Below are 24,172 nucleotides of genomic sequence, written 5' to 3' on the forward strand. Positions count from 1 at the left end.
AGTCTGGCCTTTGGCTTTGGGTAATTTTTGTAAGCTCCTAGCTGCAGAAAAATTTCCCACCAGAGACAAAGTATGAGGACAGATGAAAATTAATGCCTAACCTCAGTACCCTTAATTAGTGTCTGATAAATTTCCTTAAGGGGTTATTAGGACTGGAAATTTCAGAAAGACAAAAAGGTAACTGTTTTTACATGAAGGTTTTGTTTATAAACCCCTGAAGTAACTTTATCATTTATTTTTCTGTCTGATCACAATCTCCCAAGTTGCTGACAGTTGCCTTTGAAATGAGTCAGCTTTGATCAGGAATATGGCAGCCAGACAGGTCATTTTTATTGTCTGTGACTTAGTCCAACCAGTTTGGCAACAGTAGGAATGCATCTTGGGATGCAGAGTGGAAAATGGTGGATACCAAGTCAGCCTGTGATAATGCAGCCTGTTCCTTGACTGTCCTACACATCAAGCCCTTCTCCTCTCTTTTCTCAATGGGTCTTTATAAAGCAGCTTCCTTTGTTGGCCCTCTGCTGCCATGAGGCCGATCCTGGTGCTTCCCCCAGGGCACCAATCATTCTGCTGAGTGTCCCCACTAGTCCAAAATCCTTTCAGACTGCTAAGTGATAAGAACATTGTCTTCACTACCTCCAACTTCCCTTTTCCTGGTCTAGGGCTTTTCTCTCCCTAGGCCAACCTCGCTCTGTGGCGCTTGAAGGTCTCTGCCTTCTCAGTTGAGGGAGACAGTTTTGGACTCTATGAATCAGACACATGGATCCTAGTAATCCTGGTACCATGAGCCAGGCATTGGGGAATGCTTTAGGAGGATGTGGTTGAGATGGAATATGTCCCATCTTCTGGAGGTGTGGTGGTGATGAAGGGAAGTTTTGGGAGCAAGTCTGTTTTGAAGTTCAAACCCAGTACCTTCACTTAGTACCTTAGTGATCTTGGGAAAGTTGCATTATGTCTATACGTCAAATTCTTCAAAATGTAATGTGAACAGAATAATAGTCCTAAACAACCAGGGTTGTGAGGATTCCACGAGAGGTACTATAAAGGACATGGTATGGTATTTGCTCCATAGTATGTGTTTAGTAAGAGCTGAAATCATTGCTTTTATTTTTTGCAATTATCATTGCCTTCCTTATCCAGTATCACATTTTGTTTGGAGGAGAACAGACAGGATAGTAAGAAACCAAAGCTGTATGTTTTATAAAGAAATTTTCTTATAGTAATTTAAAATGCTTTTTTTTTGTTGTTGTTTTTTTGCCAGTCCTGGGGCTTGGACTCAGGGCCTGAGCAGTGTCCCTGACTTCTTTTTTTTTTTTTTTTTTTTGGCCAGTCCTGGGCCTTGGACTCAGGGCCTGAGCACTGTCCCTGGCTTCTTCCTGCTCAAGGCTAGCACTCTGCCACTTGAGCCACAGCGCCGCTTCTGGCCATTTTCTGTATATGTGGTGCTGGGGAATCAAACCCAGGGCCTCATGTATACGAGGCAAGCTCTCTTGCCACTAGGCTATATCCCCAGCCCATCCTGACTTCTTTTTGCTCAATGATAGCACTCTTGAGCCACAGCACTACTTCCAGCTTTTTCTGTTTATATAGTGCTGAGGAATTGAACCCAGGGCTTCGTGCATGCAAGGGAAGCACTCTACCGCTAAGCTTCTGGGGTGGTATTCTCACCAACCTAGGATTAAGATTCAATTCAGCAGAAGAAACAAACAAATAAATCATTTTGTTAGGATCTCATAAATCTCTTCATCCTTGGGAATTTGAGGAACTTTGGCATGAGGCTCATATATCAAGAAATGGAACTGGGCCTGACAGCTTAGAAGGCTTCTTCTATCTCCAGTACTTTCTGATTCTGGGTTTAGACAAGATTTAGGCTATTTGTTTTGTAGGAAAAGTCACCTAGCAGAAGGTAACACCCTTGCATGAAGATCTTACATGACTGGGAGTCCTCTTCTGACCACCTGTGGTCTGTGGACTGATTGATATTGTTGCACCTTTTAAATAAGACAGTGGCTATGCTCTTAATTGGCCTGGATGAATAAGTAATTCAAGGATAATTAAACAGATTGATCTCATCATGCCAGTGCCAGTCAGGTACATTAACATCAATGTTCATTCATCCTGGGGCATATCTTTGGGGGACGAGAAGGAGTCTATAAGGACAGGCAATTTGTAGAACCTTGCTTGTTGCATACAAACTGGTTTCTAGGAAGTCTCCGAACACAAATGTAATATGTTTTACTTCCAAAGAAGCTAGTAACCCTAGGAGATAACAAATTGAACAAGAAATGTACTCACTGCCTTACATATGAAACTGTAATCCCTCTGTACTTCACTTTGACAATAAAGGGAAAAAAAGACCCTAACCAGAGAGCAGAGACAGATGTAAGCAGTGGCTTCCTCTCTGTCATAAACAGTCTTTCTAATCACAGAGAGAAGCCTCCTGTCCATCCCTTTCCACGTCCTTGTGCAAAGACAGTTGTGTGTTTCAAGCTCAGATTTATTTTTACCAATGAAACAGACATTTCTGCTCTTATACAAGATCTCATTAAAGCTCAACCAGTGGTTTATTGAAGCAGGAGATTGTCAAGGTTAATACTTCTGTAGTGCATCCCCTTCTGTTAATTCTTGGCATGAAAGTATTTCCAGGTGGGCATTCTGTGCTGGGTTGCATATCAAATTTATGCCATGGCAGTCCCTAATGCATCCTTTTAATCCAGATGTAGAATCTGATTAGATGTATTTGCCTTAGAAGTGCACAAAAGGGTTGCTTCCTCTATTAACTGTGAGCCTTTTAATAGTCATTTTAACGGAGAATATCCATCACATTGAAGAGGCTGAAATGGTTGCTTGGACTGGGACAAAGGCAGAGGTCAATGGAGTGTTTGACTGTGTAAGGTGCTATATTCTTTCCAGATATCTGCAATGGAGGGAGAAAATTTTCAAAATAGGGGTATGAATCCTACGTGTGGTTTGGGCAAGTCATTTACCTCTTCAAAGTATCGGCACACTGATACTATGAAGTAAGGGTATGGGAGTAGAGAGTAGCTCCTGCCTCTTAGAATAATGTGAGGCTTCACTGAGGTGCTAAGGTAAAGCAGAGTGCCCTGGCACAGGAAACTCCCCCAGTAGCAGAGGATAACAGACAGGCTAAGGAAATCCTTCATTACTCCCGGGTTTTGCAGTGGAAAAAAACCATGTGTGTCACAGAACCAGTTCTACCTGCAAGCCTGAAGGAGCCATGTGGAAAATAATAGCAACCTGACTTGTTTGGTGTGTGTTTTTTCTGCCTCACCCCATCTGTGGCTCCTGGAATTGGGAAATGGTCAAACAAACATGAGCCTTGTCTAGGATGTTTGGTAAGAGTATAGAAAAGCTTGTAGGGGGTAAGAGGGTAGCACAGGATTAAGGGTGAAGCATGAAGGAGAAGGTATAATGTGATCTGTGGCCAGATTGTTTAATAACTTTCCCTGTTGACTTTCTAAATTCAAGTGTGCTCCACTGGGTCAGCATAGAAATAGCCAGGTCTTATCCAGTTAGGGTGTGTGTGTGTGTGTGTGTGTGTGTGTGTGTGTGTGTGTGTGTGTGTGTGTTTGTGTGTGTGTGTTTCTTTTACGTTTCTTCTGATATAGGGTTCATGTGGTTGAAAGTATATAATATATTAAAGCTAATTTTATAAGACTTCAATAAAGAAGATAAGAATTACTCATTTAAATTATGTTTTACCAAACATGTCTTATTATCTACAAGTCTTTTCATTGGTAGTCTGTGAGCCATCACTCTCACATATATACCATAGTACAATGGCATATGTGGTTCCCAACCCTGAATCTTATAGATCAATGGTTGGTGAATCATGGACAAAAGTCCGTCTTGAAATGCAAGGATGATTTTATTCCAGCCCTGAGCAGGTCAGTTATCAGTACTCTAATCTTTGGGTGGTATAATGGAAGAAACTCTCTGTTAATCAGAATATTGTGATAACAAGGACAGTCTATTCACTGCCTATGTTGAATGACAAATGATAATGTGTTTCCTGGCTGGTTTCTTGGTAATCCATCAAATCCACCGTTCTTCTATTTGCCCATCCATCCATCCATTCATCCAAATAAACACTTATTTACACTTGAGTTGACATTACACTTGCAAGAGAATATGGAGATAATGAACATGAATCTTGTGCTAGAAGGTTTGACAGACAAAATAGGATACAAGAAGCATAAGTAAACAGATGATGAGTGAAAGAGTATTTTTGGAGGGGAGGGAGGGGAATAGCATTTGAATTCGGGTCTCTTTGAGAAACCCATACGATCCTAGTTTTTGGAACCTGTGCATTTGAGCCATAGAAGTCAAAACTCAGAGGGAAAAGAGCCAGTTCTTTATGGGGAGTTATAGGTAGTTGCATTGGGATGCCACAAAGGGGAGGAGTAGGAAGTCAGGGGCATCTGTTTACCCAGTACCATTCTTGCAAGAAAAGTCAGGGAATTGGAACTTGATTGTACAGATGCTAGGAAATGCTTTTATGGTTGGGGTGGTGAAGGGAAGACTTGCTGGCCCTTAGTTGAACCTGGGTACATGCTGACAGATTCTGACTAGTTTTCTGCTTAAACACTTGATGTTAGCTGAAAGCTGAGCATTCTCAATAATGGGTGGCAGCTAGTTCTACAAAGCCAGGCATATGTAATTCCACTCACATTTCCTCCTCATCGCTTCTTCTCAGGCTTTTTCCTGTTATTTCTCACTTTCATGAACAGTTTTCCCACTCTCTCATGCATTCCCATAAGACCTACTTTCCATCCTCACCTCTTGGTCCTCTAGGAATATGGGAGTATAGAAATGGGGGTTCAGCCTCCATGGCCTCTTCTATCTTTGGAATCTGTCCCTTGGCTATAAATAAGGCTGTTGCTTAGTACCAGTATTGATGGTATTTACAGCTGTCCTCTGGGACATGAACTCAGACGAATAACCCATTTTCAAGAGGACATGACCATTAGGTGACAGCTATTTATGGTTCCTATTGACTTGGGCCAAACCTGAACTGTCACTGACATTAAAATTTCATGTGCCTTGTGCTGCCTCTCCTTATCAGGCTGTCCCTTTCCATTTATTTGAAGTATCTAAGCATGTTTATGTAGGCTCTTCAAAGAGAAGAGCCACTAAATCTTAAGGAGCTCCAGTGATACAACTATTAGGATATTACCTAACAAATATCCTGTTTTTCCTACATGTTTCTGAACCAGAGTATGTACATCTCCACCCACTGAGGGTCAAAAGGTTAAACTGCTCGCCTAGAGTCCCCAGGTTATGTCAAAAGTGGCAGCCAGAAATCAGACCACCTTCCGCCAGAATCAAAGCCTGGATAATTTCCATGAAACCATGTGTGTCCGATTTCTAGACCTGGAATGTCACTACAGAGGTGTTTATTTATTTATTTTGTCTTCTGATGGTTCAATCACTTAGAGTTAAGCAGCGGAATTTACATGCAATTTTTAAAAGCTCATTTATGCTGAATTCGGGTTAGTAGTCACAGTGTTCATCTTTGATGGAGTTTCTTTCCCATATCTGTATATGAAAATAAATAAAATGCCAGGCAGGTTGCATACCCTAATGTATTTTTTAGATGACTGAATTCTCCAGAGAACTTGTCATTGGAAAATATTCCTTCCCAGACTTCTGTTTCTCCATCAAAGAGCTATTACATTGTATGTGATAACTGTTTCTTAGTGGCCTTGACTTTAGTTCTGTGCAGGAAATTGCCCTGCATCATTCACTTCCACTGTCCTTATGTCTTGTTCAACTCAAGTACCAGTACTTCTTCAACTTAAAATGTGCAACATGATCAGGCCTGAAGGCAAAAGAGACAGATCCTTTCTATTTCTCTCATTCTTGTTGCTTCTGAGAAGGAGAAAGGTGTGACGATTGAGAACCTGCTCTTTTGAGAGCAGGCCTTGAGTTGAACAGCTGCCTTGTTTCTTATAAACTATTGGACCCAGGACACAGCACATCTTTGAATCTCAGTTCTCTTATTTTAAAGGATAGATTTATTTATGGGGAAGTGTTGAAGAATTTAGTATTCTCATATTGCTTTTGAGTGCTACTGTATGCTAGTACTCTGATTAAAAACAGCAATACTGCTGGGTGCCCGTGGCTCACTCCTGTAATCCTAGCAACTCAGGAAGCTGATATCTGAGGATGATATCTAATGTCAGCTGGAGCAGCACAGTCCATGAGACTCTTACTTCCAATTAATCATAGAAAAAGTTGGAAGTAGTGCTATAGATCAAGTCACAGAGTGCTAGCCTTGAGCAAAAGGAACTTATGGACAGCAGGACTCAAGATGGACTATAGTATATATCTTGGTGTTATAGGCCAACCTCGGCCCATAAAACCTGGTACCACTTCTAAAGGCCATGATTTTCTCTTTCTCCAGGCTTTCAGGGAAGGAGTCAATCACCATAGCACAAAATCCCATATTGCCAGGCCATGCATCTTGGGTGCCCCGTGACCCTGCTAATGCCCCACCCACTTCCTAGTTTGAAGGGTTGGATAGAAGGTATGAGCACAGCATAATGTTCTTTGATGATAATCTCCTTTCAAAAAGTCCTCTCTCCATACTTTCATCTGTTTTTATTAGCTTCCTCCATCTGACAGGACAGGGAAAAGCCTTGAAACTGCCCTCAATCCTCTTCCTGTTATTCTGCATTTTGCACATTTGTCCTATACTTACTTTGATACCTGGTATCATTGGTATTGTTCCCTCGAGTTTAAGCCAAAATTTAGAAGTACTCACTCCAGGGCTGGGAATGTGGCTTAGTGGTAGAGTGCTTACTTGCCTAGAATGCATGAAGCCCTGGGTTTGATTCCTCAGTACCACATAAACAGAAAAGGCTAGAAGTGGTGCTGTGTCTCAAGTGGTAGAGCTCTAGCCTTGAGCAAAAGAAGCTCAGGGATAGTGCCCAGGCCCTGAGTTTGAGCCCCACGAGTGGCAAAAAAGAAAGAAAGAAGTAGTTACTCCATCATCCTGAATTACCTACATTGGATGAAAGTTAGGGACGATGAATGTGGTGTTTGCATGACTTTGAATCTTTTAACAAACGTTTTACCCATCTGTACCTCAAACTCCATGTGAGCAAAATGTACTACCCATAGAAACGAAGATTGTAACGACTAACGGTGACAAATGCATATAAAGAACTTAGTGCCTAGCCCATAGGAAGTGTGCAGTGTTATCTATTGTCCAATTCAGTTCAGCTAAAACCCTAACCATTATAGCTGTCCTCCTTAAAACTTCATTGATGGACAGCCAGCTGGAGAGAGACTGCGTTGCCACTCTATGGGGACATACTTCTCTGACTGAGCCAGTTCCTTCTCTAGAAGCCACCCAGGGAAAGGTCCCACTGAGAAGTAAGCACAAAAGCAGGGTCATAACAGCTAACTGAATTAAGCAGGTTATCAGGCAGTAGAAAATGCAGTTAAATTTATATCCATGGAGCAGATGGCCTGCACAAAGTGATTAAATTAGTTTTATTATGTTTGGAGAAATTAATTTGTCACTTTATTATTTCTTCTTTTGTTTATAAAAAGAGATGTGATATTGTTATCTTTGGCAAAAGGGATTTGTATAAACAGTTTATCCTTTAATGGAAAACAAGGATAAAGCATCAACACACACACACACATACACAGGCCTTCTAATTGTCTATTAAGAGTTGGTACAATTATGTAGAATGTGTCCCAGAGAACAGAAATGCTGCCCTCTATTGCTGGTAAGAACTGACATGTTTCTAATCACATAAAAGATATATCTTTACCTTCAATATAATATCTTCAGATCATAAGCCATTGAGTAAGTCATTTTTGTAGACAGTTTTATACCACAAAAGTTTGTAGGATCTGGTGTTTGCTAATTTACATTATTAATTACAGCATCACCAATCAAGTTATAATCTGGCAAATTTGAGGAGGCAGATTCCTTTTTTTAAAGGTGAGAAAAAACTAAGTGCAGAATCTTTTTCAAAGAACAAATGGAGTCTCTGGAGTGAAGACCCAGGGTTGTTAACTAGTAGATTCTCAGTACTTATTCTTTGAGTACAAATAGTTCTTTCATAGCTCTTTTGAATGGATCAAAGCAAAACCTGGAGTTTTGAATGACTTCTTTTTTGTTAAGTCCTTTTATCTTACTTAACAGTTACTAATGAGCATTCTGGGAAATTCCCCCTTATAAGAAGAGTTTCTTGCACAAAGGAACTAGGGTATAAACTTTATTTACATATCCCTATGTATATTGCTTCTAAATCCATGTGTAGTTTCTGAAATTTTTTTTCTTGAAAATGAAATAGTATTCTGCCCTTAGAATGGCTAAACCACTTTTTATTCACAGAGATGAGAGTTTTATTGTTGTTTTATTTTGTTCTGAAATTGGGGTCTGGTCACTAATGTTCTATGCACTTCAGCCACAGCTCCACTTCTACCTTTTGATGGTTGATAGTGATAAGATTCTCAAAGACTTTCCTCCCTGTGTTGCCTCTGAACAGGTACTCTCAGATCTCAGCCTTCTGAGTAGCTAGCGTTACAGGTGTGAACCAGTGGCACCTGGCCGAGAGTTGGGCTAGCCCAGATCTGATTCAAAGGGCTGAACTGGATGATATTTTCTCAAGCAATTGGAAAGACATTTGGCATATAGAAAGGATTCAACAAATCACATAGTTCCCCTCTTCCTAATTATTGCTGCATGTATTCCACACAGTCAAGAAGTATTTATAAAGTATCTACTTTGTACCCTTATTGAGGATAGATCAGCATGCAGAACTGACATTGATAGCTCATTGCCTTGACAGTGAACAGTATTAATCAAAGAAGGATATCACACTCTTTCTGTTTGAGGTTTTCTAAAGTCTGACGCTTATTTGCTGCATTTGTGTCACTGGGGCCCCACTATCCTTGTTGGAGCTGTGTGGGTGGCCTTAGGAGGAGGCCAGAGGGTAGAAATGGCAGCACCTATTTAGAGTCCCACCCAAGGCCTATTAGGAAATTGACTCCAATTTGGTCTGGGGAGTGGGGGTTGTTTTTTCCTGCCTTTTCATGATCACAATGAAGGTGACATTGATTTACAAGTCAGTGAGTTGGAGCAGAGAAGGGAAGCATCTACTGGTGGAAAAGATCAATTAAATGATTATCCCAGCTGCACACACTAATGCCTTTCTTACTGGGTTTCAGAATCGGGAAGCAGAAGGTTACCACATTTAGCCTTTATAGGAAATCTAATTGCCAACTTTGGGATGCCAAATTTTATTAGATTGGGAAGAGGGAAGCTTAGGCTGCTGGTAGTTTCTGGCACTACAGAAAGCTTTCTGTTGGCCACCTGGAATTCTACATGACATCCCTCTCTTCTTTTGGGGGCGGGGGGTTTGCTGAAGTTTTATGAATATCAAATTGCCGTGACTTTTATCTGTTGGTGATTTTTATTTTGTTCTAGGGACTGGGACTAAAAGCCAAAAAAGTATTATGCAGACAGTGGACAATTTGTTGAGTTCCTACTATGTGCTAGTAGCCACGGATTGTAATGATAAGAAAAATAAATGCACAGGTCTATAGTATCCATCTAGAATGCTTTCCTGGTAGCTTTCTAATTGTCAAACTGTCATATGTATGAGAATCACCTGGTCAAACCCATGCTGCTTGACTAGACCCCAGAATTTCTGACTGAGTAGGTATGGGGTAGAACTTGAAAATCTATATTTTTAATAAGTTCCCATGTTTCTAATCAAATGGTACCTTCTTAGAGAGGCTGCTTTTTTTTTGTTTTGTTTTAATTTTCCTACTACAGTATCCTTCCTCTTGTTACCACTCCCTATTACATTTTATTCCTGGCATTTATTCTCTGATATTAGTTTACCCTCTTATTGCCATTTTATCCTTCTCCCACTTAATCCCAATAGCACAAATCCCCATGAAAGCATTTTACTTTTTTTTTCTGTTTTTGCTGGTAACCAGGCTTGAATTCAGGCCTTACATTTGCTTGGCTTGCTTGCTTGGCTGGCACTCTACCTCTTGATCCTCTAGCCAAGAAAGCACTTTCTTACTCACTGTCAATTCTCTAATAAAAGAGTACTTGCCATAGAGTCCATGCTCAGTAAATACGTGAATGCTGAAATGATCACAAGGCCTGAGTCTTAAGAAGAAGAAACCTAGGATGCCAGAGGAGAATAACAGGTAGATCTAAGGTGTGGCAGAAACACTGTGTTGCATTCTACCTGGGGCAGTTTCTAGACATGGCGTCAATGCCTGTTTTAAATATTGTATACCAGCATGTATTTTTTGGGTGGAAGGATTTCTTTGGATATCACATGAGGCCACTGTGGATTTGTTTAATCTTTTCATAGCCTTTCCAACAATAAAAAAGCAATTTAGGGCTGGAGGAGCTACTCAAGCTGAAGAACACCTGGCAAGTGCCAAACCCTAGCATTGAGCTCCATTTTCTCCTCTCAAAATAAGAACAAACTAAGGAAAGAAAGAGGTTACAATTCCATAAGTCAAGTTATAAGTACAATGCATCTTAATCTATGTACCCCTTCCATTGTTCTTCTACTTTATTCTCTCTCCCAACTCTACCTTCAAGTTATATCATTCAATTCTTTACATAATGCTCATGGATTATAATGACTGCAATTTTGAGCAGATTAACATTCTCTCTAGTAGGAAGCACTTGTACAAAGTAAGTCAGAAGATACTAAACTCCCAGTTTGGTGGGAAAAGAATCTATACTTGTCCACTAGTTCAATCTGGAAGTGAGAACCCATACTATGATACTGATAGCCTTATCAAAATGCCTGCAAAGGTGAATGAAGGTCCACAGTCTCTTTTTTTTGCAGGAGTCAGACCTTGGCTGAAACTTACAGATTCTTCTCCTCTTCTTGGCTGTGGAGAGAAACAGAAGGGCCAGGCACTGGTCACCCTATGACAGAGAGAGTGTTATGCAAAAGATGAGACATGTGAAGAAGGCACCATGCAACTGCAGGCACCTAGGCTGAAAATGCATAGATTTTCCTCTTGTGTGGCCTGGACAGGCGTTGCCCTGTGAAAGTGATGTTTGCACAGCCTAGACCTTCCTTGCTGGTCTTTGCCAAGCCTGGACTAAGGGGGAGCAACTCCCCAGGTTTGTTTGCCTGGGGCAGCCAAAGAAACCATGATTTATTTCCCCAGAGTGTGTCATGAAAATGTAAGCACAGAGGGCTGGATTATTTTGGAGGGCGGAAAGAGAATCTGGTGGGGGCGATGGAGACTCAGGAATCGCAGCACTCCTGAGCCAAGGCAGGGGGCCAGAGGGCCGCCCAGTGTGTTGGGGTAACATAAGCTGTCGCTATTCAGGAGGTGGCCTGTTGTAAGAAAATCTGACCACAGCGGGTGCGTGACTACAGCTAAAATTAACCTTCAAGACTTCACACGCCTCCACAGTACTTTGAACTAGATGCCCCCAGAAAGGGCACAGGCTGCTCACTGCTGAGGACCTCGCTGCTGCCCGCCTGCTGGGGTTGAGCCATGCCTATAAGTATCAACGTGTTGGTTCCCACCAGGGGTCAAAGTCGGGATTCCTGCGACCATTATAAAGTGGTAAGCAACCGCAAGAGACATTGGCAGGGTCTCTGGGGAGTGCTGATGAAGTTTATTTGAATTGAATTTGTGTTTAGAGACAGGTTCAATTTATTTTCTGTGCCAGGTGGAACCATGAGCCCTGCAAGCCAGCTTTCTATCTGCCTGTAACTTCGCTGAGTTAACTGCCACCTCTCTGTTAATTTTTTGTTTGCATGTTCTCATGGGGTAACAGTTGAATAGGGTATATTTAGAGCAAGGAGAGAAGAATCTGTAGATTGACAATCTGAGAAAATACAGTTTTCTAAATCCAAACAGAGCCCAAGAGGCCAGATGAAGAGGGTCAAGGTGGCAACAAGTGTAGTAGCAGGTTCCATTCAGTCTGTTTTCTTAATTGTTTTTAAGCAGGTGCAAATAGGGAGAAAGGCTGTTCTGAAGCATTGAAGATGTCAGGGGTGCTTCAGAAAGCTTTGGTGTCAGGAGAGATATTTTTAGGGGCAACTGGAAGGATTTCCGACCTCGTGAGACTCAGAATATTATGAAAAGGGCATACCACAGCTCCCTTCCTGCCCCTGGCTGGAGTAACCTGATGGGCTCTTTCCAACTGCCAGGCAGCTGCCTCTCTGTATTCCCACTTGTTGTGAAGGATCTGTGTGTGAGCTCCTGTGTACAGAACAAAAAGGCAAAGTGTACTTTTCCCCCTCTGTTCTTTAGTATTGTGATGATTCACATAATCCTGGGTAAATGGCTGTCTTTGTGTTTAGGTCCCTGGTGTTCTGGTTTGACAGTCAGAACGGTTGCTTTGATGTGGTCTGAGTGTCTTAAGGCTGTAGCTTTACAACCTGGAGAACCGCCTTCGTTTATTCTTCTTGCAAATATGACTTAGTTCATTCCTCTCATCCCCAAACTTATTTGAACCCTCCCTCCTCACACAAGTCTCCAACCTACTTCCTAGGCAACATTAGCATCATAAAGTGGCCCGGAAGGCTTGTTTCTCTGGGACAGTGCTTCTTTGCTTTGTGATCACTTCTTATAACTGGCTTTGCTATGCTTGGACTGTAAAATGTTGACATTTCCAGTATTTGGGATAGTATATATTCGGTTCTGCAAGGCTGTGAATGATGTGGGTATGAATGATGTAAGGAAAAGTATCTGTACATGAAGATACTTTTGCCACAAGTTTGAGGCTATTTTTTTTATATGGAACACCCTGTTATCTCCTCTGCCTATTTTATATCCTCTTGTTGCCTCCAACCTCCTAATGCTCTGGCTCCTGAAAGATACAGGCTACTAGGATACTGGACACAGGCCTCTTTGACTTTAGATGTCTAACATTTACCATGGCACATGACTGATGGGGATATTTTGGAGTGTGTGTCTGTGTGTATGTGTGTATGCATGCATGCACATGCAGTACTGGCACATGTCAGTACTGAGGCTTGAACTTAGAGCATGGGTGCTGTCCCTTGGTTTTTTTCCTCATGGCTGGGATGCTACCACTTGAGCCACAACTCCATTTCTGAGGGTATTGATTTTGTTTGTTTGTTGGGAGTTTGGGTGTTTAATTATAGATAAGAGTCTCATGGGCCTTTCCACCTGGGCTGGCTTTGAACCACTATCATCAGATCTCAGCCTTTTCAGTAACTAGGATTATAGGCTTGAGTCACCTGTGCCAGCTTGGGGTGATTTTGTTTTAATTCCTGGGGTCTAGGCTCACTGCCTTATGGAATGGGTTTCTTTTGAAGTAGGATGTTAAAAATAGACATTTCAGTAGTAGGAAGCTGTGTTGTGTGTGGCTTTGATGAACACATCTTGCATGTATATATGGGGGTTTCTATCCGGTTAGGAACCTGACTAGACAGGCACAAGATTCAGAACACCCGACTCTTCCTTAAGAACCAGACAGACTTAGTTTCTAGAAGATACTTCCTATTGTGGCCATCTGAATGAGTAGACCTGATTTTTGTGACTGTCTTATGAAAGACATAAAGTTGACTAGCCTGATCTGGAACGCTACTGTCTCTGTCTAGGTGAACTCTCAGCTGCCAGTCTATGAAATCCTGCCTATCAGAATCGTGGTGTGGTAGACTGGACTGGGTTAACCAAGGTGCTTTATAAACAATGAGCCCTGCTGATGAGAGGCAGAGGCAGTTTTGTTATTGTTAGGGCTTTGTTCTTCTCCTAGAGATGAATCTATTGGGGCTTTCTTCCAGGACTTTGTAGAATAAATAATATCTTTGTGCTAATAGTTCTTTTTGTGCTCTGGGCCAGGTTGTCCCCAGGGAAGGGGAAACGTCCCTTCTTTCTGATAGCCTTCCTAGTAATAACCTGTTATAACAATATAAAACAACCCTGTATGCCCTCAGGCCTGGGAGCTCTGACATCTGGGCTGGAGAAGGGCCCAGGGCACAAGGATCATTTCCACTGTGGCCAAGTCTCTTGGCTGTGGAGATTCTGAGAAAGGAATGAGGTTCCCAAATGGGGAAAGAGAGGAAAGTGAGTTCCTGGGCAGGGCAGCACCAACCACTGCTGAGAACTGCTTGCACTTCAGGGTTTTTTTTCTTTCTTTCTTTCTTTTTTTCTTAAGCCTTTGCCACACCATTTTCCCATCGATGGGATGGCAGGTTTTCTAATAAGGTTCTGAGCCTTGCTATCCAAAGCGTTGCGAAGCTCTGACCACATATAAGAATGTCAAACTACCTCAAGTGCTACTGTGCTTGCTTCTCTTAGCATCTTTATCCTTACCCATAGTGTCTCCATGAGCACTCCAAGTGCTTCACTTATTTCTCTCTGTATTTGTGCTCCTGGTGTGCCATCAGCACCTCTGTTTCACTGATGAAGAAAGGAGTTCTAAGAGTTACATGACTTGCCAATATTCAGATACATGAAGAAGTTGCAGCCAGGATTTGATTCTAGACTAACCTCACACTCCATACAAGGTTTTCCCCTTGGCACTCACATGTCATTCATGGCAGCTTGTGGTTTATGGAATAATATCAGTACAGAAATATCTGCTCATCTAACAAAATGCTTTGGAGGCTTAAATATTTTGTAATCAGTTATCGCAAGGTCAATGCCTTATGGTTCCTTATTTATAGCAGGCACATCCCTGGTGTAAAATAATATAAATATATTGATTTATACATAAAATGTAATTTTATGTATAAAATTACAAGGCCCTAGGCTTTCCACTTCTTTCTCTAGATGAAACCTGAGGGGAACCCCACAACCTCTCACTCACTGCAGTCACAGCTCTCACAGAAGAGGGGGCTCCCTTAGGCTGCCAGGAATCTTTTTAAACTCACTCTAGTATGATATTTTTAAACCACCTCTCACCGAACATGTTTCTCAAATAATCACTCTGTTTACACAGTTCTCATCGTGTGTTGGGAATTTTATCAACTTTCACAGACCTAGAGTGGTCTGAGTGGCCCTCAAAACAAACTAAAAACTAATTTAAACAACAACAACAAAAAAAACCCTTTTACTATGAACACAAAACAAAACCCTCTCCCAGGCTTGTCCAAGTGATTGCATTTCCTCACATCCCCCTCCTGCTGTTAAAGCCTGCTCCACTCAGCTGGAAATGTAAATGCTAGTTGGGAAGAGTGACTCACCATTCCCTGCCAGAGCTGCGTGCCTCCTCTGACCTCCCAGCCCCGATGGGATGGACATGAGCCTGATAAGTTTGGTCACTTCCGCTGGGCCAAGACAGGGTCTGGGCCAGTGGCTAGGAGCTGGGAGCACCTGAGCAGGGCTTGCTGGGCACGTGTGTGTGTGTGTGTGTGTGTGTGTGTGTGTGTGTGTGTGTGTGTGTGTGAAGGGAGGGGAAGGAGAGGCCAGTACTCAAACTGAGGAGATCTGTACAAAAGGAGGAATGAGGACAGCCAGCATATGCCCTGCAGCCAGTGCTTAGATGGTCCTGCAAAGGTATGTTCTGAGCTCACCATTCTATCCTCTTGGCCTTGGGGATAGAAACAGACCACTGTTTTTCCTGGGATAATAACAGGTCCATGGCTCTAACCTTATATCTCCTTCCATTTGCCTGATGGCAAGCAGAACTCAGCATTTCTTGTCATTCTTGAGGATTTCATTTGCTCTAGTAAGGGATAGATTTCGTGTTGCATTTCTTTCTCTTTTTCATTTTAATTTTTAATTGTTATTATAAAAGTGATGTACCAGAGGGGTTACAGTTGCATAAGTCAGGTAATGAGTGCATTTCTTTTCGGACAATGTCATGCATTCCCTTGCCCTTTGGTTGGATTTCTGAGGGATGAGTTTACATTGACAAAACTTCACTGAATTATTAATACTCCTCCATCCAGGTGCATAACATAGACTCTGCTTCCCAAGTCCTGATTTCACTAGCCTCCCTGAATTCTCTTTTTCTCATGCAAAGCCTTTAGCTTATTCTCCACTCCTTAAATTTACATACCCATCCTGGTTACTCTACAAAACAAATCTCCATGGAGAGAAAGGGAGCTCAGTTTCTGTTTGAAAGACTCACTTGTGGCACCAATGCTGACCTTTGTCCCACTGAGTTCTTATCCCAGACCACCTCAGGCTAGGTCTTCCAAAGTGATCACTTACACTTTTTTTTTTCTTTTCCTGTCTTACCTGTTGTGTGCCTGTCCTGCCAAGTGGCTCTGTTGATGTCAAAAGGAGTAGTCAGCAGCTGCACACCTGCTGGAAAGATCTAACCCTGCCCAGTCCTCCCACCCCCACCCCCACCCCAAGGAGGCATTTAGAAAGAGAATGGGAAGGAGGCACTTAGAAAGAGAATAGGTGCAAGTAAATCAACAATGAATGGAGAGGAAATGCTTGAACATTTTCCCTTGAAGTTCTAACATTAGCTTTCCAGATTGTTCAGATCTGGGTCCTCAGGTTGAAGAGAGACCCACTTTTTCCCTCAAAGTGACCAATAAAAAGTAGTGTTCATCTATACTTGGCCCTTAATTTTCTGGCAACCTCATTCTGCCTTTGAGGCTGGGCCTCCTAGATCACACCAGGCTTCTCTTTCTTTTAGCTAGGTACATCTGACATGTACTTGATCTTTTAGTTAGTAGACATGCACAGTCATTCATGCTACAGCTATTTAGGGAGCACATACTCTTTGGCAGGTAGTGTTCAGTGTTTGAAAAAAATTCATTGAGACAAGCAAACAAGAATTTCTATCTTCCTCGGGCTAATGCCATAGCAAGGAAAGATGGCAGATGAGGTCCAGGCTGTGATGCACCTGGCACACTGTGGATCTGCTATGGAAGTGCATACCCCCTTGCAACCAGGCAGTAGTGATCAGGTGAAGCAATGAATGAGACAGTACTTGGTATGCTGTGAGGTGTGGTGTAGCATGAGGCAACAGAGTGTCCAGTGGGTGATCTTGACATTGAATGTGGATTAACTCAAGGTGTGGAATCTATCCACTTACCCTTAAGATGTGGCCAGTCTCTCCCAGGTGCATACCACCCATGGCTTGTTTGTGTTGTTAACAAATAATGTCATCATTGTATGGTTATGTGGCTATTCCCAGGCCTGGCCTCTGCATCTCTTCTGCACAGGGTCCCAGGCCAGCCTGGCCCTGCTTTAGACTAGAAGAATGGGGGCGGGGGGGCTTTACTTCAGAGCACTCTCTGTTGAATGTGGCGCTGCAAAGGTTAACATGTGTTGTATTGATATTTTTATTTTTGCTCTCCTCACACTTGTGAAATTGTGTTTGCTTTGTGTTTTGGTGACATGGGAAAGTATCGGCTCTCCTCTAGGGTCTATGAGTCCTGAGTGACAAGTGGCCAGCCCAGTTCCCAGGGACAGATGCACTGTGGTGGTTATTGTGTAATCAGCCTTTTTCTCTTACTGCCTTTCCCACACTCCTAGGCTCCTGGCTCTCTGTGGCTTGTGGATCTTGTGTGGGAATCAGCAGTGTAGCTCCACATTGAGTGACAATCACTGCTTTTAAACCTTGCCCACTCATCATGTAGTTCTGGGAAAATGCCTCAGTTTCCCCGTCTGTAAAATGGGAAAGTGATACTTTCCCCACAGACAAATTGAGAATTGAAGGAATCATTATTTAGGAAGTGTCCCATCATCTCCCTTCTGGTAATTAAACACACAGCTGACATGCTCAGCCTGTAGTAAGTACAAGTCATGAATGATATTTCAGTTTCATAATAACTTGAATGGTCATTTGATCCATTTTACAGCTGAGGAAACTGAGGCTCAGGTAGTTTAAGTAACTTAACCTAAAAGTGATAGAAGCATGTTTGAAACCTAAATGATCTGACTCTAGAATCCATCCATCATGTGCATTTGAGAGATGGTAGTTATACTCCTTCTTAAGACAGAAACAAGCATCTCAGCCAGTACAAGTTGGTGTCCAGCAGTGTTCCTCAATGCACCATGGCCTATGTATAGATCTGGGAAACTTGCCTTGATATTCAGAGCTAGAATAAGAATGATTCCAGCACACAAAGAAAAATGGAACTCCAGGGTCATGGGAAGCCATGCCACTCTCTGTAGGAATTTATTTTATGCATGTAACAAAGGCATACATGTGCCAGGTAGGGGTATCAGAGCATGAGTTTGTTGGCTGCTTGTATTGACAAAGGGTTACTGTAGTTTAAAAGAGAAACCAACAGTTACACCCACTTCATGCCCATGCTTTCCATTCCACCCTGGATCTTCTGGATCCAGGCCAGGATTCATATCCTCAGTGCACATTGACTACTTTACAAAGTATTTCTCAAGATCAAAGGTTGGCAGTAGACTCGGGTGGGGCATGCAGAACTCACATCTTTGTGCTCCTAGAACCCAGCTTTCTAGCCTCCCTAGCTAGAGATCAGCTGAGAAGCCACAGTGTTCCCTGAAAGCAGCACATAGTGCTGCCACTAAAATCCTCCCACTTCTGTGTTTTCTTTGAGGGACAATTTCCATCGAGGCTCTTCTTTGAATAGCTCTTGCTCTTTTATGACACAAGGTCTGTCTATGAATGGTCTGGAACTCCTCCTTCCTCCACCTCCCAAGTGCCTGTATCATAGATGTGCACCACAAAGCCTAGCTATACATGATGCCAAAAGACTCTCAGGACTTGTAAAGAGATCAGCAGGCTCCAAGGGGAGTCTTTGTATGTTACAACACTAGCATATTCAGAGTCATGGCCCTGAGCCATCAAGAAAAAGTGAAGCTGCATTGATTAAAAGCAGGGATTATTTTAATTCTCATTAAAATCCATTTGGAAAAGAGTTTAAATGGAGTAGTTTAAAATGTATGGCTCTCCGGAGGTGAGACCTCTCTTTGCAATCTACAATGATTTATTTCTCCGAGATGTAGAAAGATCAGTGATTAACTTGAATATTAATACGGTATTTCATACCTTGTGCTGGTCACATGCAGAAATGATCTCATTTAGTGTGCATGAGACAACAGAATTATCAGAGTTATATAAGTGAAGGACACCAATGCCCAGAGGGAACATAACCTCAAGGGTCCCACAGCTGGTGGACAAAGCCCACAATCTTAACGTGGGCTGGTGTGTCTACTTGAGCAACTGCAGGCACTTGCCATTAAGATGACCATGGTTATTAAAAAAAAAAAACCCTGTGTGGAAGGAGGATCATTTCCCTCAAAGTTAGGCATGTGGAGGCCTCCAAAGACAGTGGGCAGAACTAGAGTCTTCTGAGAAGTTGAGGAGTAGAGCCAGGGTTTGGGTTCAGCCCAATTGTACTGGGCATCCATGAACTAAAGGTTTTGCTTCTTTATCCTCCACATTTTTCTCAAGTGCAGAGTTGGTGATACCATTAGCTCCTCTGGCTTGAAATGAAAGTGTCATCAGCTTTGCCCTGGATAACCAATTGTATGTTTTGATTTGCTTAAAATTATGAACAATTTCAAAAACTAAATTATCTGTTCTCATTACAGTATCATTTTTGTACTACAAAGTAATCAGAGTTAAGCCATTTAACTGCATCTGGCTCAGTCATGGAAATGATATTATCTTGATAATATGACCCAAGCCTGGAGTGTGATCTCTTGAATTGAAGCCAAACAGTAGCAGTGTTTGTATAATTAATATATTGGAAACCACAACAGATATTGAATGACTGATCTGCTTCAAATCCTAGTCTGTGTTGGCATTTCCTGGTAGGAGGTATATTTTACAGTATTTCTCCTGGGACTGTTTTGTTTTTTTTTTTCTTTCTGGTGTCACCTGCCTTCTGAACCCATCTGGCTGTCTGGCATGCCAGTCAGGATGTCTAGCTTGGTTGCTATGACTCCGTGCTAGCACTTCTGGTGCAGTTGTCCTGTGGAATTCCTCTTGTGTTCCTTACTTAGACTGCTCCCTCCTTCATCGGAGGGCTAATTACAGTATAAACTTGGCAACATTATTTTCCCCTTTGGTTTAACACAGTGCAGTTATCTCATCCATTTTCATTATTAAAACTAACAATCAGCTTCTTTACTTTGACTGATACTGTCAAAATTTTCCGTTTTGGGATGCAGTCTGCTTGATAGGGAGTGATAGAGGAGTGATAAGCCAACAAATGACGCCTTCTTTGAAATTCTGTCAGGGGTAATAGAATGAATTCACTGATTTGCCATCTTTGCCCTCCTTTCTCCAGTTAGCTCCTCAAGCCTTTGACAGCCGCTGTTCTCACAGAGCCATTCTGTAGCATGGAGGTTCTGGAGAGAGATATGTGGAGAGAAGGGCAGACAGGGGTGCTAGTATGAAGCCATCCTTTCTCCTTTGGAGTGGTTTGGTGATTGGAGATGGTTTTGTTCTTTCCTGCTCTATGTTCTTTGGGGGCTTGTCAAGTTTCTGTTGCAAGTTCATGGATACCCTCCTAGGGTTAAGCCAGGATCCAGGATCAGCTGGTTCCTGCAAAAAAGCATGAGCAACCCTCAAGTCACCATAATTTGGGAAAATGAAAGACTTTGAGGAAGTCCCTTCTGGATAACAGGCACTCAGAGAAGAAGACTGCTTGCTTTAATCATGGCTTAAAATCTTTTAAATAAATGTCACTGAACTTGGTGGAGTTTGTAATGGTCAAAGATGCCGTGGGCTTAGTTTTCAAGGGTAACCCTTGGGAGAATGCTTTTCCTTACACAAGCTACTGAAAGAGCATGTGAAAGAGATGGAGCTGGATTTATGTCCATGTTTAGCATGCCTATGATAGGTGGTTTTTCTTTATGATTCATGTCACTAGGAAAGTGCAGAGCCGGGGATGGGAAGTGAGGGGACACTGCAGATAATTAATGATCCTTGTTAGATAGGCTCTGATTAATGAGGTAGTGCTAGTTGTTTATTTTCCTAGCTCCCTCCTCTTTTCAATCAATAAGAGGAGTCTGATTTGAGAATTCACTAAGAGCTCATGTGTAATCAGTTCTCCAAACTTTACCCTTTTTCTCTCTGTTCAGCTTAACCTAGAAACCCCTTACCAACCTCCTGCCTTGTACCAACTCCCCTACAAGGTACTGTCAAGTGTGCAGATGTGGGGCAGACAGTCACTGCCAACATTTGGCAGTGGGAGTGAGAAACTGATGCCAATGTCTGAGTACTTCATGAGCTCTTCATAAATGCAGCTGAGGGTTTGATCAGGAAATGGAATGACTTCATTGGGGGATGGGCATTGGAGTTGGAGTCAAGTATAGAGGACTAGATGGGCACTCAGGGTGAGTAGTAGTAGCAGTAGTAGCATTAGTTCAGAGACAAGAGAGGCTGACCTGTTTACCACAGGGTGATTATAATCACTACTACTGAGCATTTGATGTATGTAAGCATGCTATCTCACTTTTTAGACCGCAGACTAACAAACATCTTAGGTGAAGAGCTAGAATATATATACATATATATTTGATTTTTAATATATATTTGACATGTCTATATGTGTGTGTATATATGTATATGTATGTATATTTGATTCTTTAGCCCAAAGGTTTCTGTTACAACTGTTCAGCTTGCTCTGGTGGCATTAAAGCAACCAGAGACCCAAAGTAGGTGTTTCTCAGGGCATCTTGTTTACAAAAATAGGTGGCTAGCCTGCAAAAGGCTAGGTCAGTTTGACTTGTGATATATTTGGCACAGTCCACTTTTAATGGAAGATAAAACAGCAAGGCTATTAGAAATTAACTTGCTCAGGACCAAGGCTAACTTCATTTGGCCAAATTCCAAAGACTGTGTTTTTTCTTTTTACACACACACACACACACACACACACAAACACTCCCTCCCCTGCAAGCGTTAGATGCTTTCTGGGAAGAGGGGATGGACAGATTGCTTTATCACAGTATGAAAAGTTTGCCTTTAGTGGGAAGTTGGGAGTCATGGATAATTGTTTGAGTAGACAATTTGACTAAAGTACGAGTCTGATCTAATTTCAGTGTACAGGTAGATTAAAGTAGAGAAAAGAGTATTTTGTTGTTGAGAGGGGAATCAAATCCAGATCTTTGTGTGTGCTAGGCAAATGCTCTACCCCTGAGCTATTTCTTCAGTCCTTGTTTTTACTGTGTAGCTCAGACTGTCCTTGAATTCAAACCCTGAAAGATTGTGTGACTTGATAGATGACATTTAGATAGGAAGGCATATAGAAAGTAGGTTTTGAGTTTTGCATTATGAAATATTAATTCCTTTAGTGAGACCATAACTAGAAAGAGGAATGAGCCTACTACCAGCAGGAGAGTGTCATGGGGAGGAATGGCTGTTGTGCATTTTATTCGGAGAAGCAATGTTACAGAATGGCTAAGGGTGTCTAGAATAAGTCAGCGTTGGGCATCAAGCTGGCTCTGCCACTTGCTATGACATTAGACAAAGTTGTTTTGCCTCTCTACACTTTTGTCTTCATCTCTGAAAAGTAGACACAATAAACTTGAAGCATGGTTCAAAAGGAAGAGCAGTTTTCTAGCAATGTGCCAGGCCCTGGGGATCCCTGCACTTCTAAAACAAACAAAAACAAATGCAGTAATAGTTTCTACCTCACAGAATGAAGATTAAATGAATTAGGTGTAAACTAGTTTATAGATTTTAAAACAACTGCCTCTTTAGCAGGAACTACATATGTTAATTGGTATTTATGAAACTCCTGTTATACATTTCTTTTCCAAATCTATTGTATCACTCAATCTTCATAACTGACAAGTAGATGGTGTTTGACTCATTTTACAGATAAGAAAACTTAGCTTCAGGGACAGTTTAGCAGCTTACCTTAGGTCATCCATCCATCTTTATCCTCAGTTGTATATATGCTTGGAAAGACTAATGTGCCTGTGCGATTGTAGGAACATGTAGGAATCACTGAACTAAACAGACCAAATACCTACCCCAGTGGGTCTTACAAAAATGGTACTTGGACCTAGTCTGCTGCTTTTCCTTTTTATATAGTTGTCTTTATTCCCTCTTAGTAATTTAACAATCATTTAAATTTCAGGTTGGCTATTGCAAATTAACAAGATGCTTCTCTGCACCTTCAGTTTGTTTTTTCTGTGCTTATTACATAAACAAAATGATCTTGCTTGACTATATTGTTTATCTTTGGCACTTGAGAGGCAGGAGTCCAACATGCAGGACTGAATATTTAGTGATGAGAAGTAAAATAGAATGTTCCTATACATATGAGCTTCTGCAATGAGGGATGGAGCCGCTAGTGAGAATCAAGAGTTGTCACTCTCAACTCTGAACTAAAATATGTAGCTTTGCCTCATCACCTCTCATGATGAGGTGCTCATCCTCCTCATATGGAGCAGCCAGAGGTCCTGCTTCCCTAGAAAGGCCTGGATGTGGTCCCTATTCTAGGAGCTCTGAGGGCAGCTGCCCATTGTGTGAGATTGTTCCAGGCAAAGAAGGATAGAGGGTAAGAATCAAGGTGAGAGTGAAGTTAATGATGCTCTGTGATGCATGAATGCATGGATGTTTGAACCAGACCCTTTGGATCATCATTTGGATGATAGTAATTGTCCATATGTGAAGACACATGGATTATTATGTAAATTTACTGCTTCTAGCCACTGAAGGGGACCACTTCTGTTTTGAGCAGTCATTTGTTTGTGTCACTGAGAGGTGCAGCTATGTAACATTGCACATACTCATTGCTACCTTCTGCTACTAGCTCACATATCCTGTGAACTTGGCTCTCTGAATAGATAAGGAAGTGTTTTCATTTCATTCTGTTTGTCTTTGATAACTGGGAAGCAAACTTTCAGGTTAGAGTTTTCTTGTACTTGTTGACCTGCTTGGGGGAAAAATATATTCTTTTGCTCTGATGATTCAACTGTCATGTTCCCTAAGGTGACCCAGCTTTTACCTTCTGAGGTGCTGCGCACACTATCGTTGTATTTATTAAAGATGTTGGGATTTGCTAGATTTTGTACACAGAAGCCCAACAGTGAAAATGTCTGACTTTTAAATTAAACCAATTAAATTTGAGGTGATGGTGGGGCTGTAACCAGTTGCTCTCACACAAGTGTAATTGAAGGGGCACTGTGTTTTCCTTCTTGGCTTTTGTACAAGGGACCAGGCTCCTGAGAACTCACTAACTCAATAGCTCTTCTTATCCTGAAATGGCTTGTTCAAAGATGCCCTTTGGGTGGTAACCTCCCCATA

At 41.9% G+C, this 24,172-nt stretch overlaps 1 protein-coding gene across 7 annotated transcripts in view; it reads left to right on the forward strand.

The window, feature by feature from the left end:
* Nav2 (neuron navigator 2) overlaps nucleotides 1-24,172 on the forward strand; it is a 702,797-nt gene that overhangs the window by 409,957 nt on the left and 268,668 nt on the right. The window contains exon 1 of one of the 7 annotated variants that reach the window (XM_048359789.1): nucleotides 15,420-15,516. The exons of the other annotated variants lie outside the window; for them this stretch is intronic. Within the exon in view, the coding sequence (XP_048215746.1) occupies nucleotides 15,481-15,516 (36 nt within the window). The 5' untranslated portion in view covers nucleotides 15,420-15,480. Of the gene's footprint in view, nucleotides 1-15,419; nucleotides 15,517-24,172 lie in introns of those variants that run through there. 7 annotated transcript variants of the gene reach the window in all.

The sequence above is a fragment of the Perognathus longimembris genome, chromosome 13, assembly GCF_023159225.1.
Source record: "Perognathus longimembris pacificus isolate PPM17 chromosome 13, ASM2315922v1, whole genome shotgun sequence".
In the NCBI taxonomy this organism is placed as follows: domain Eukaryota; kingdom Metazoa; phylum Chordata; class Mammalia; order Rodentia; family Heteromyidae; genus Perognathus; species Perognathus longimembris.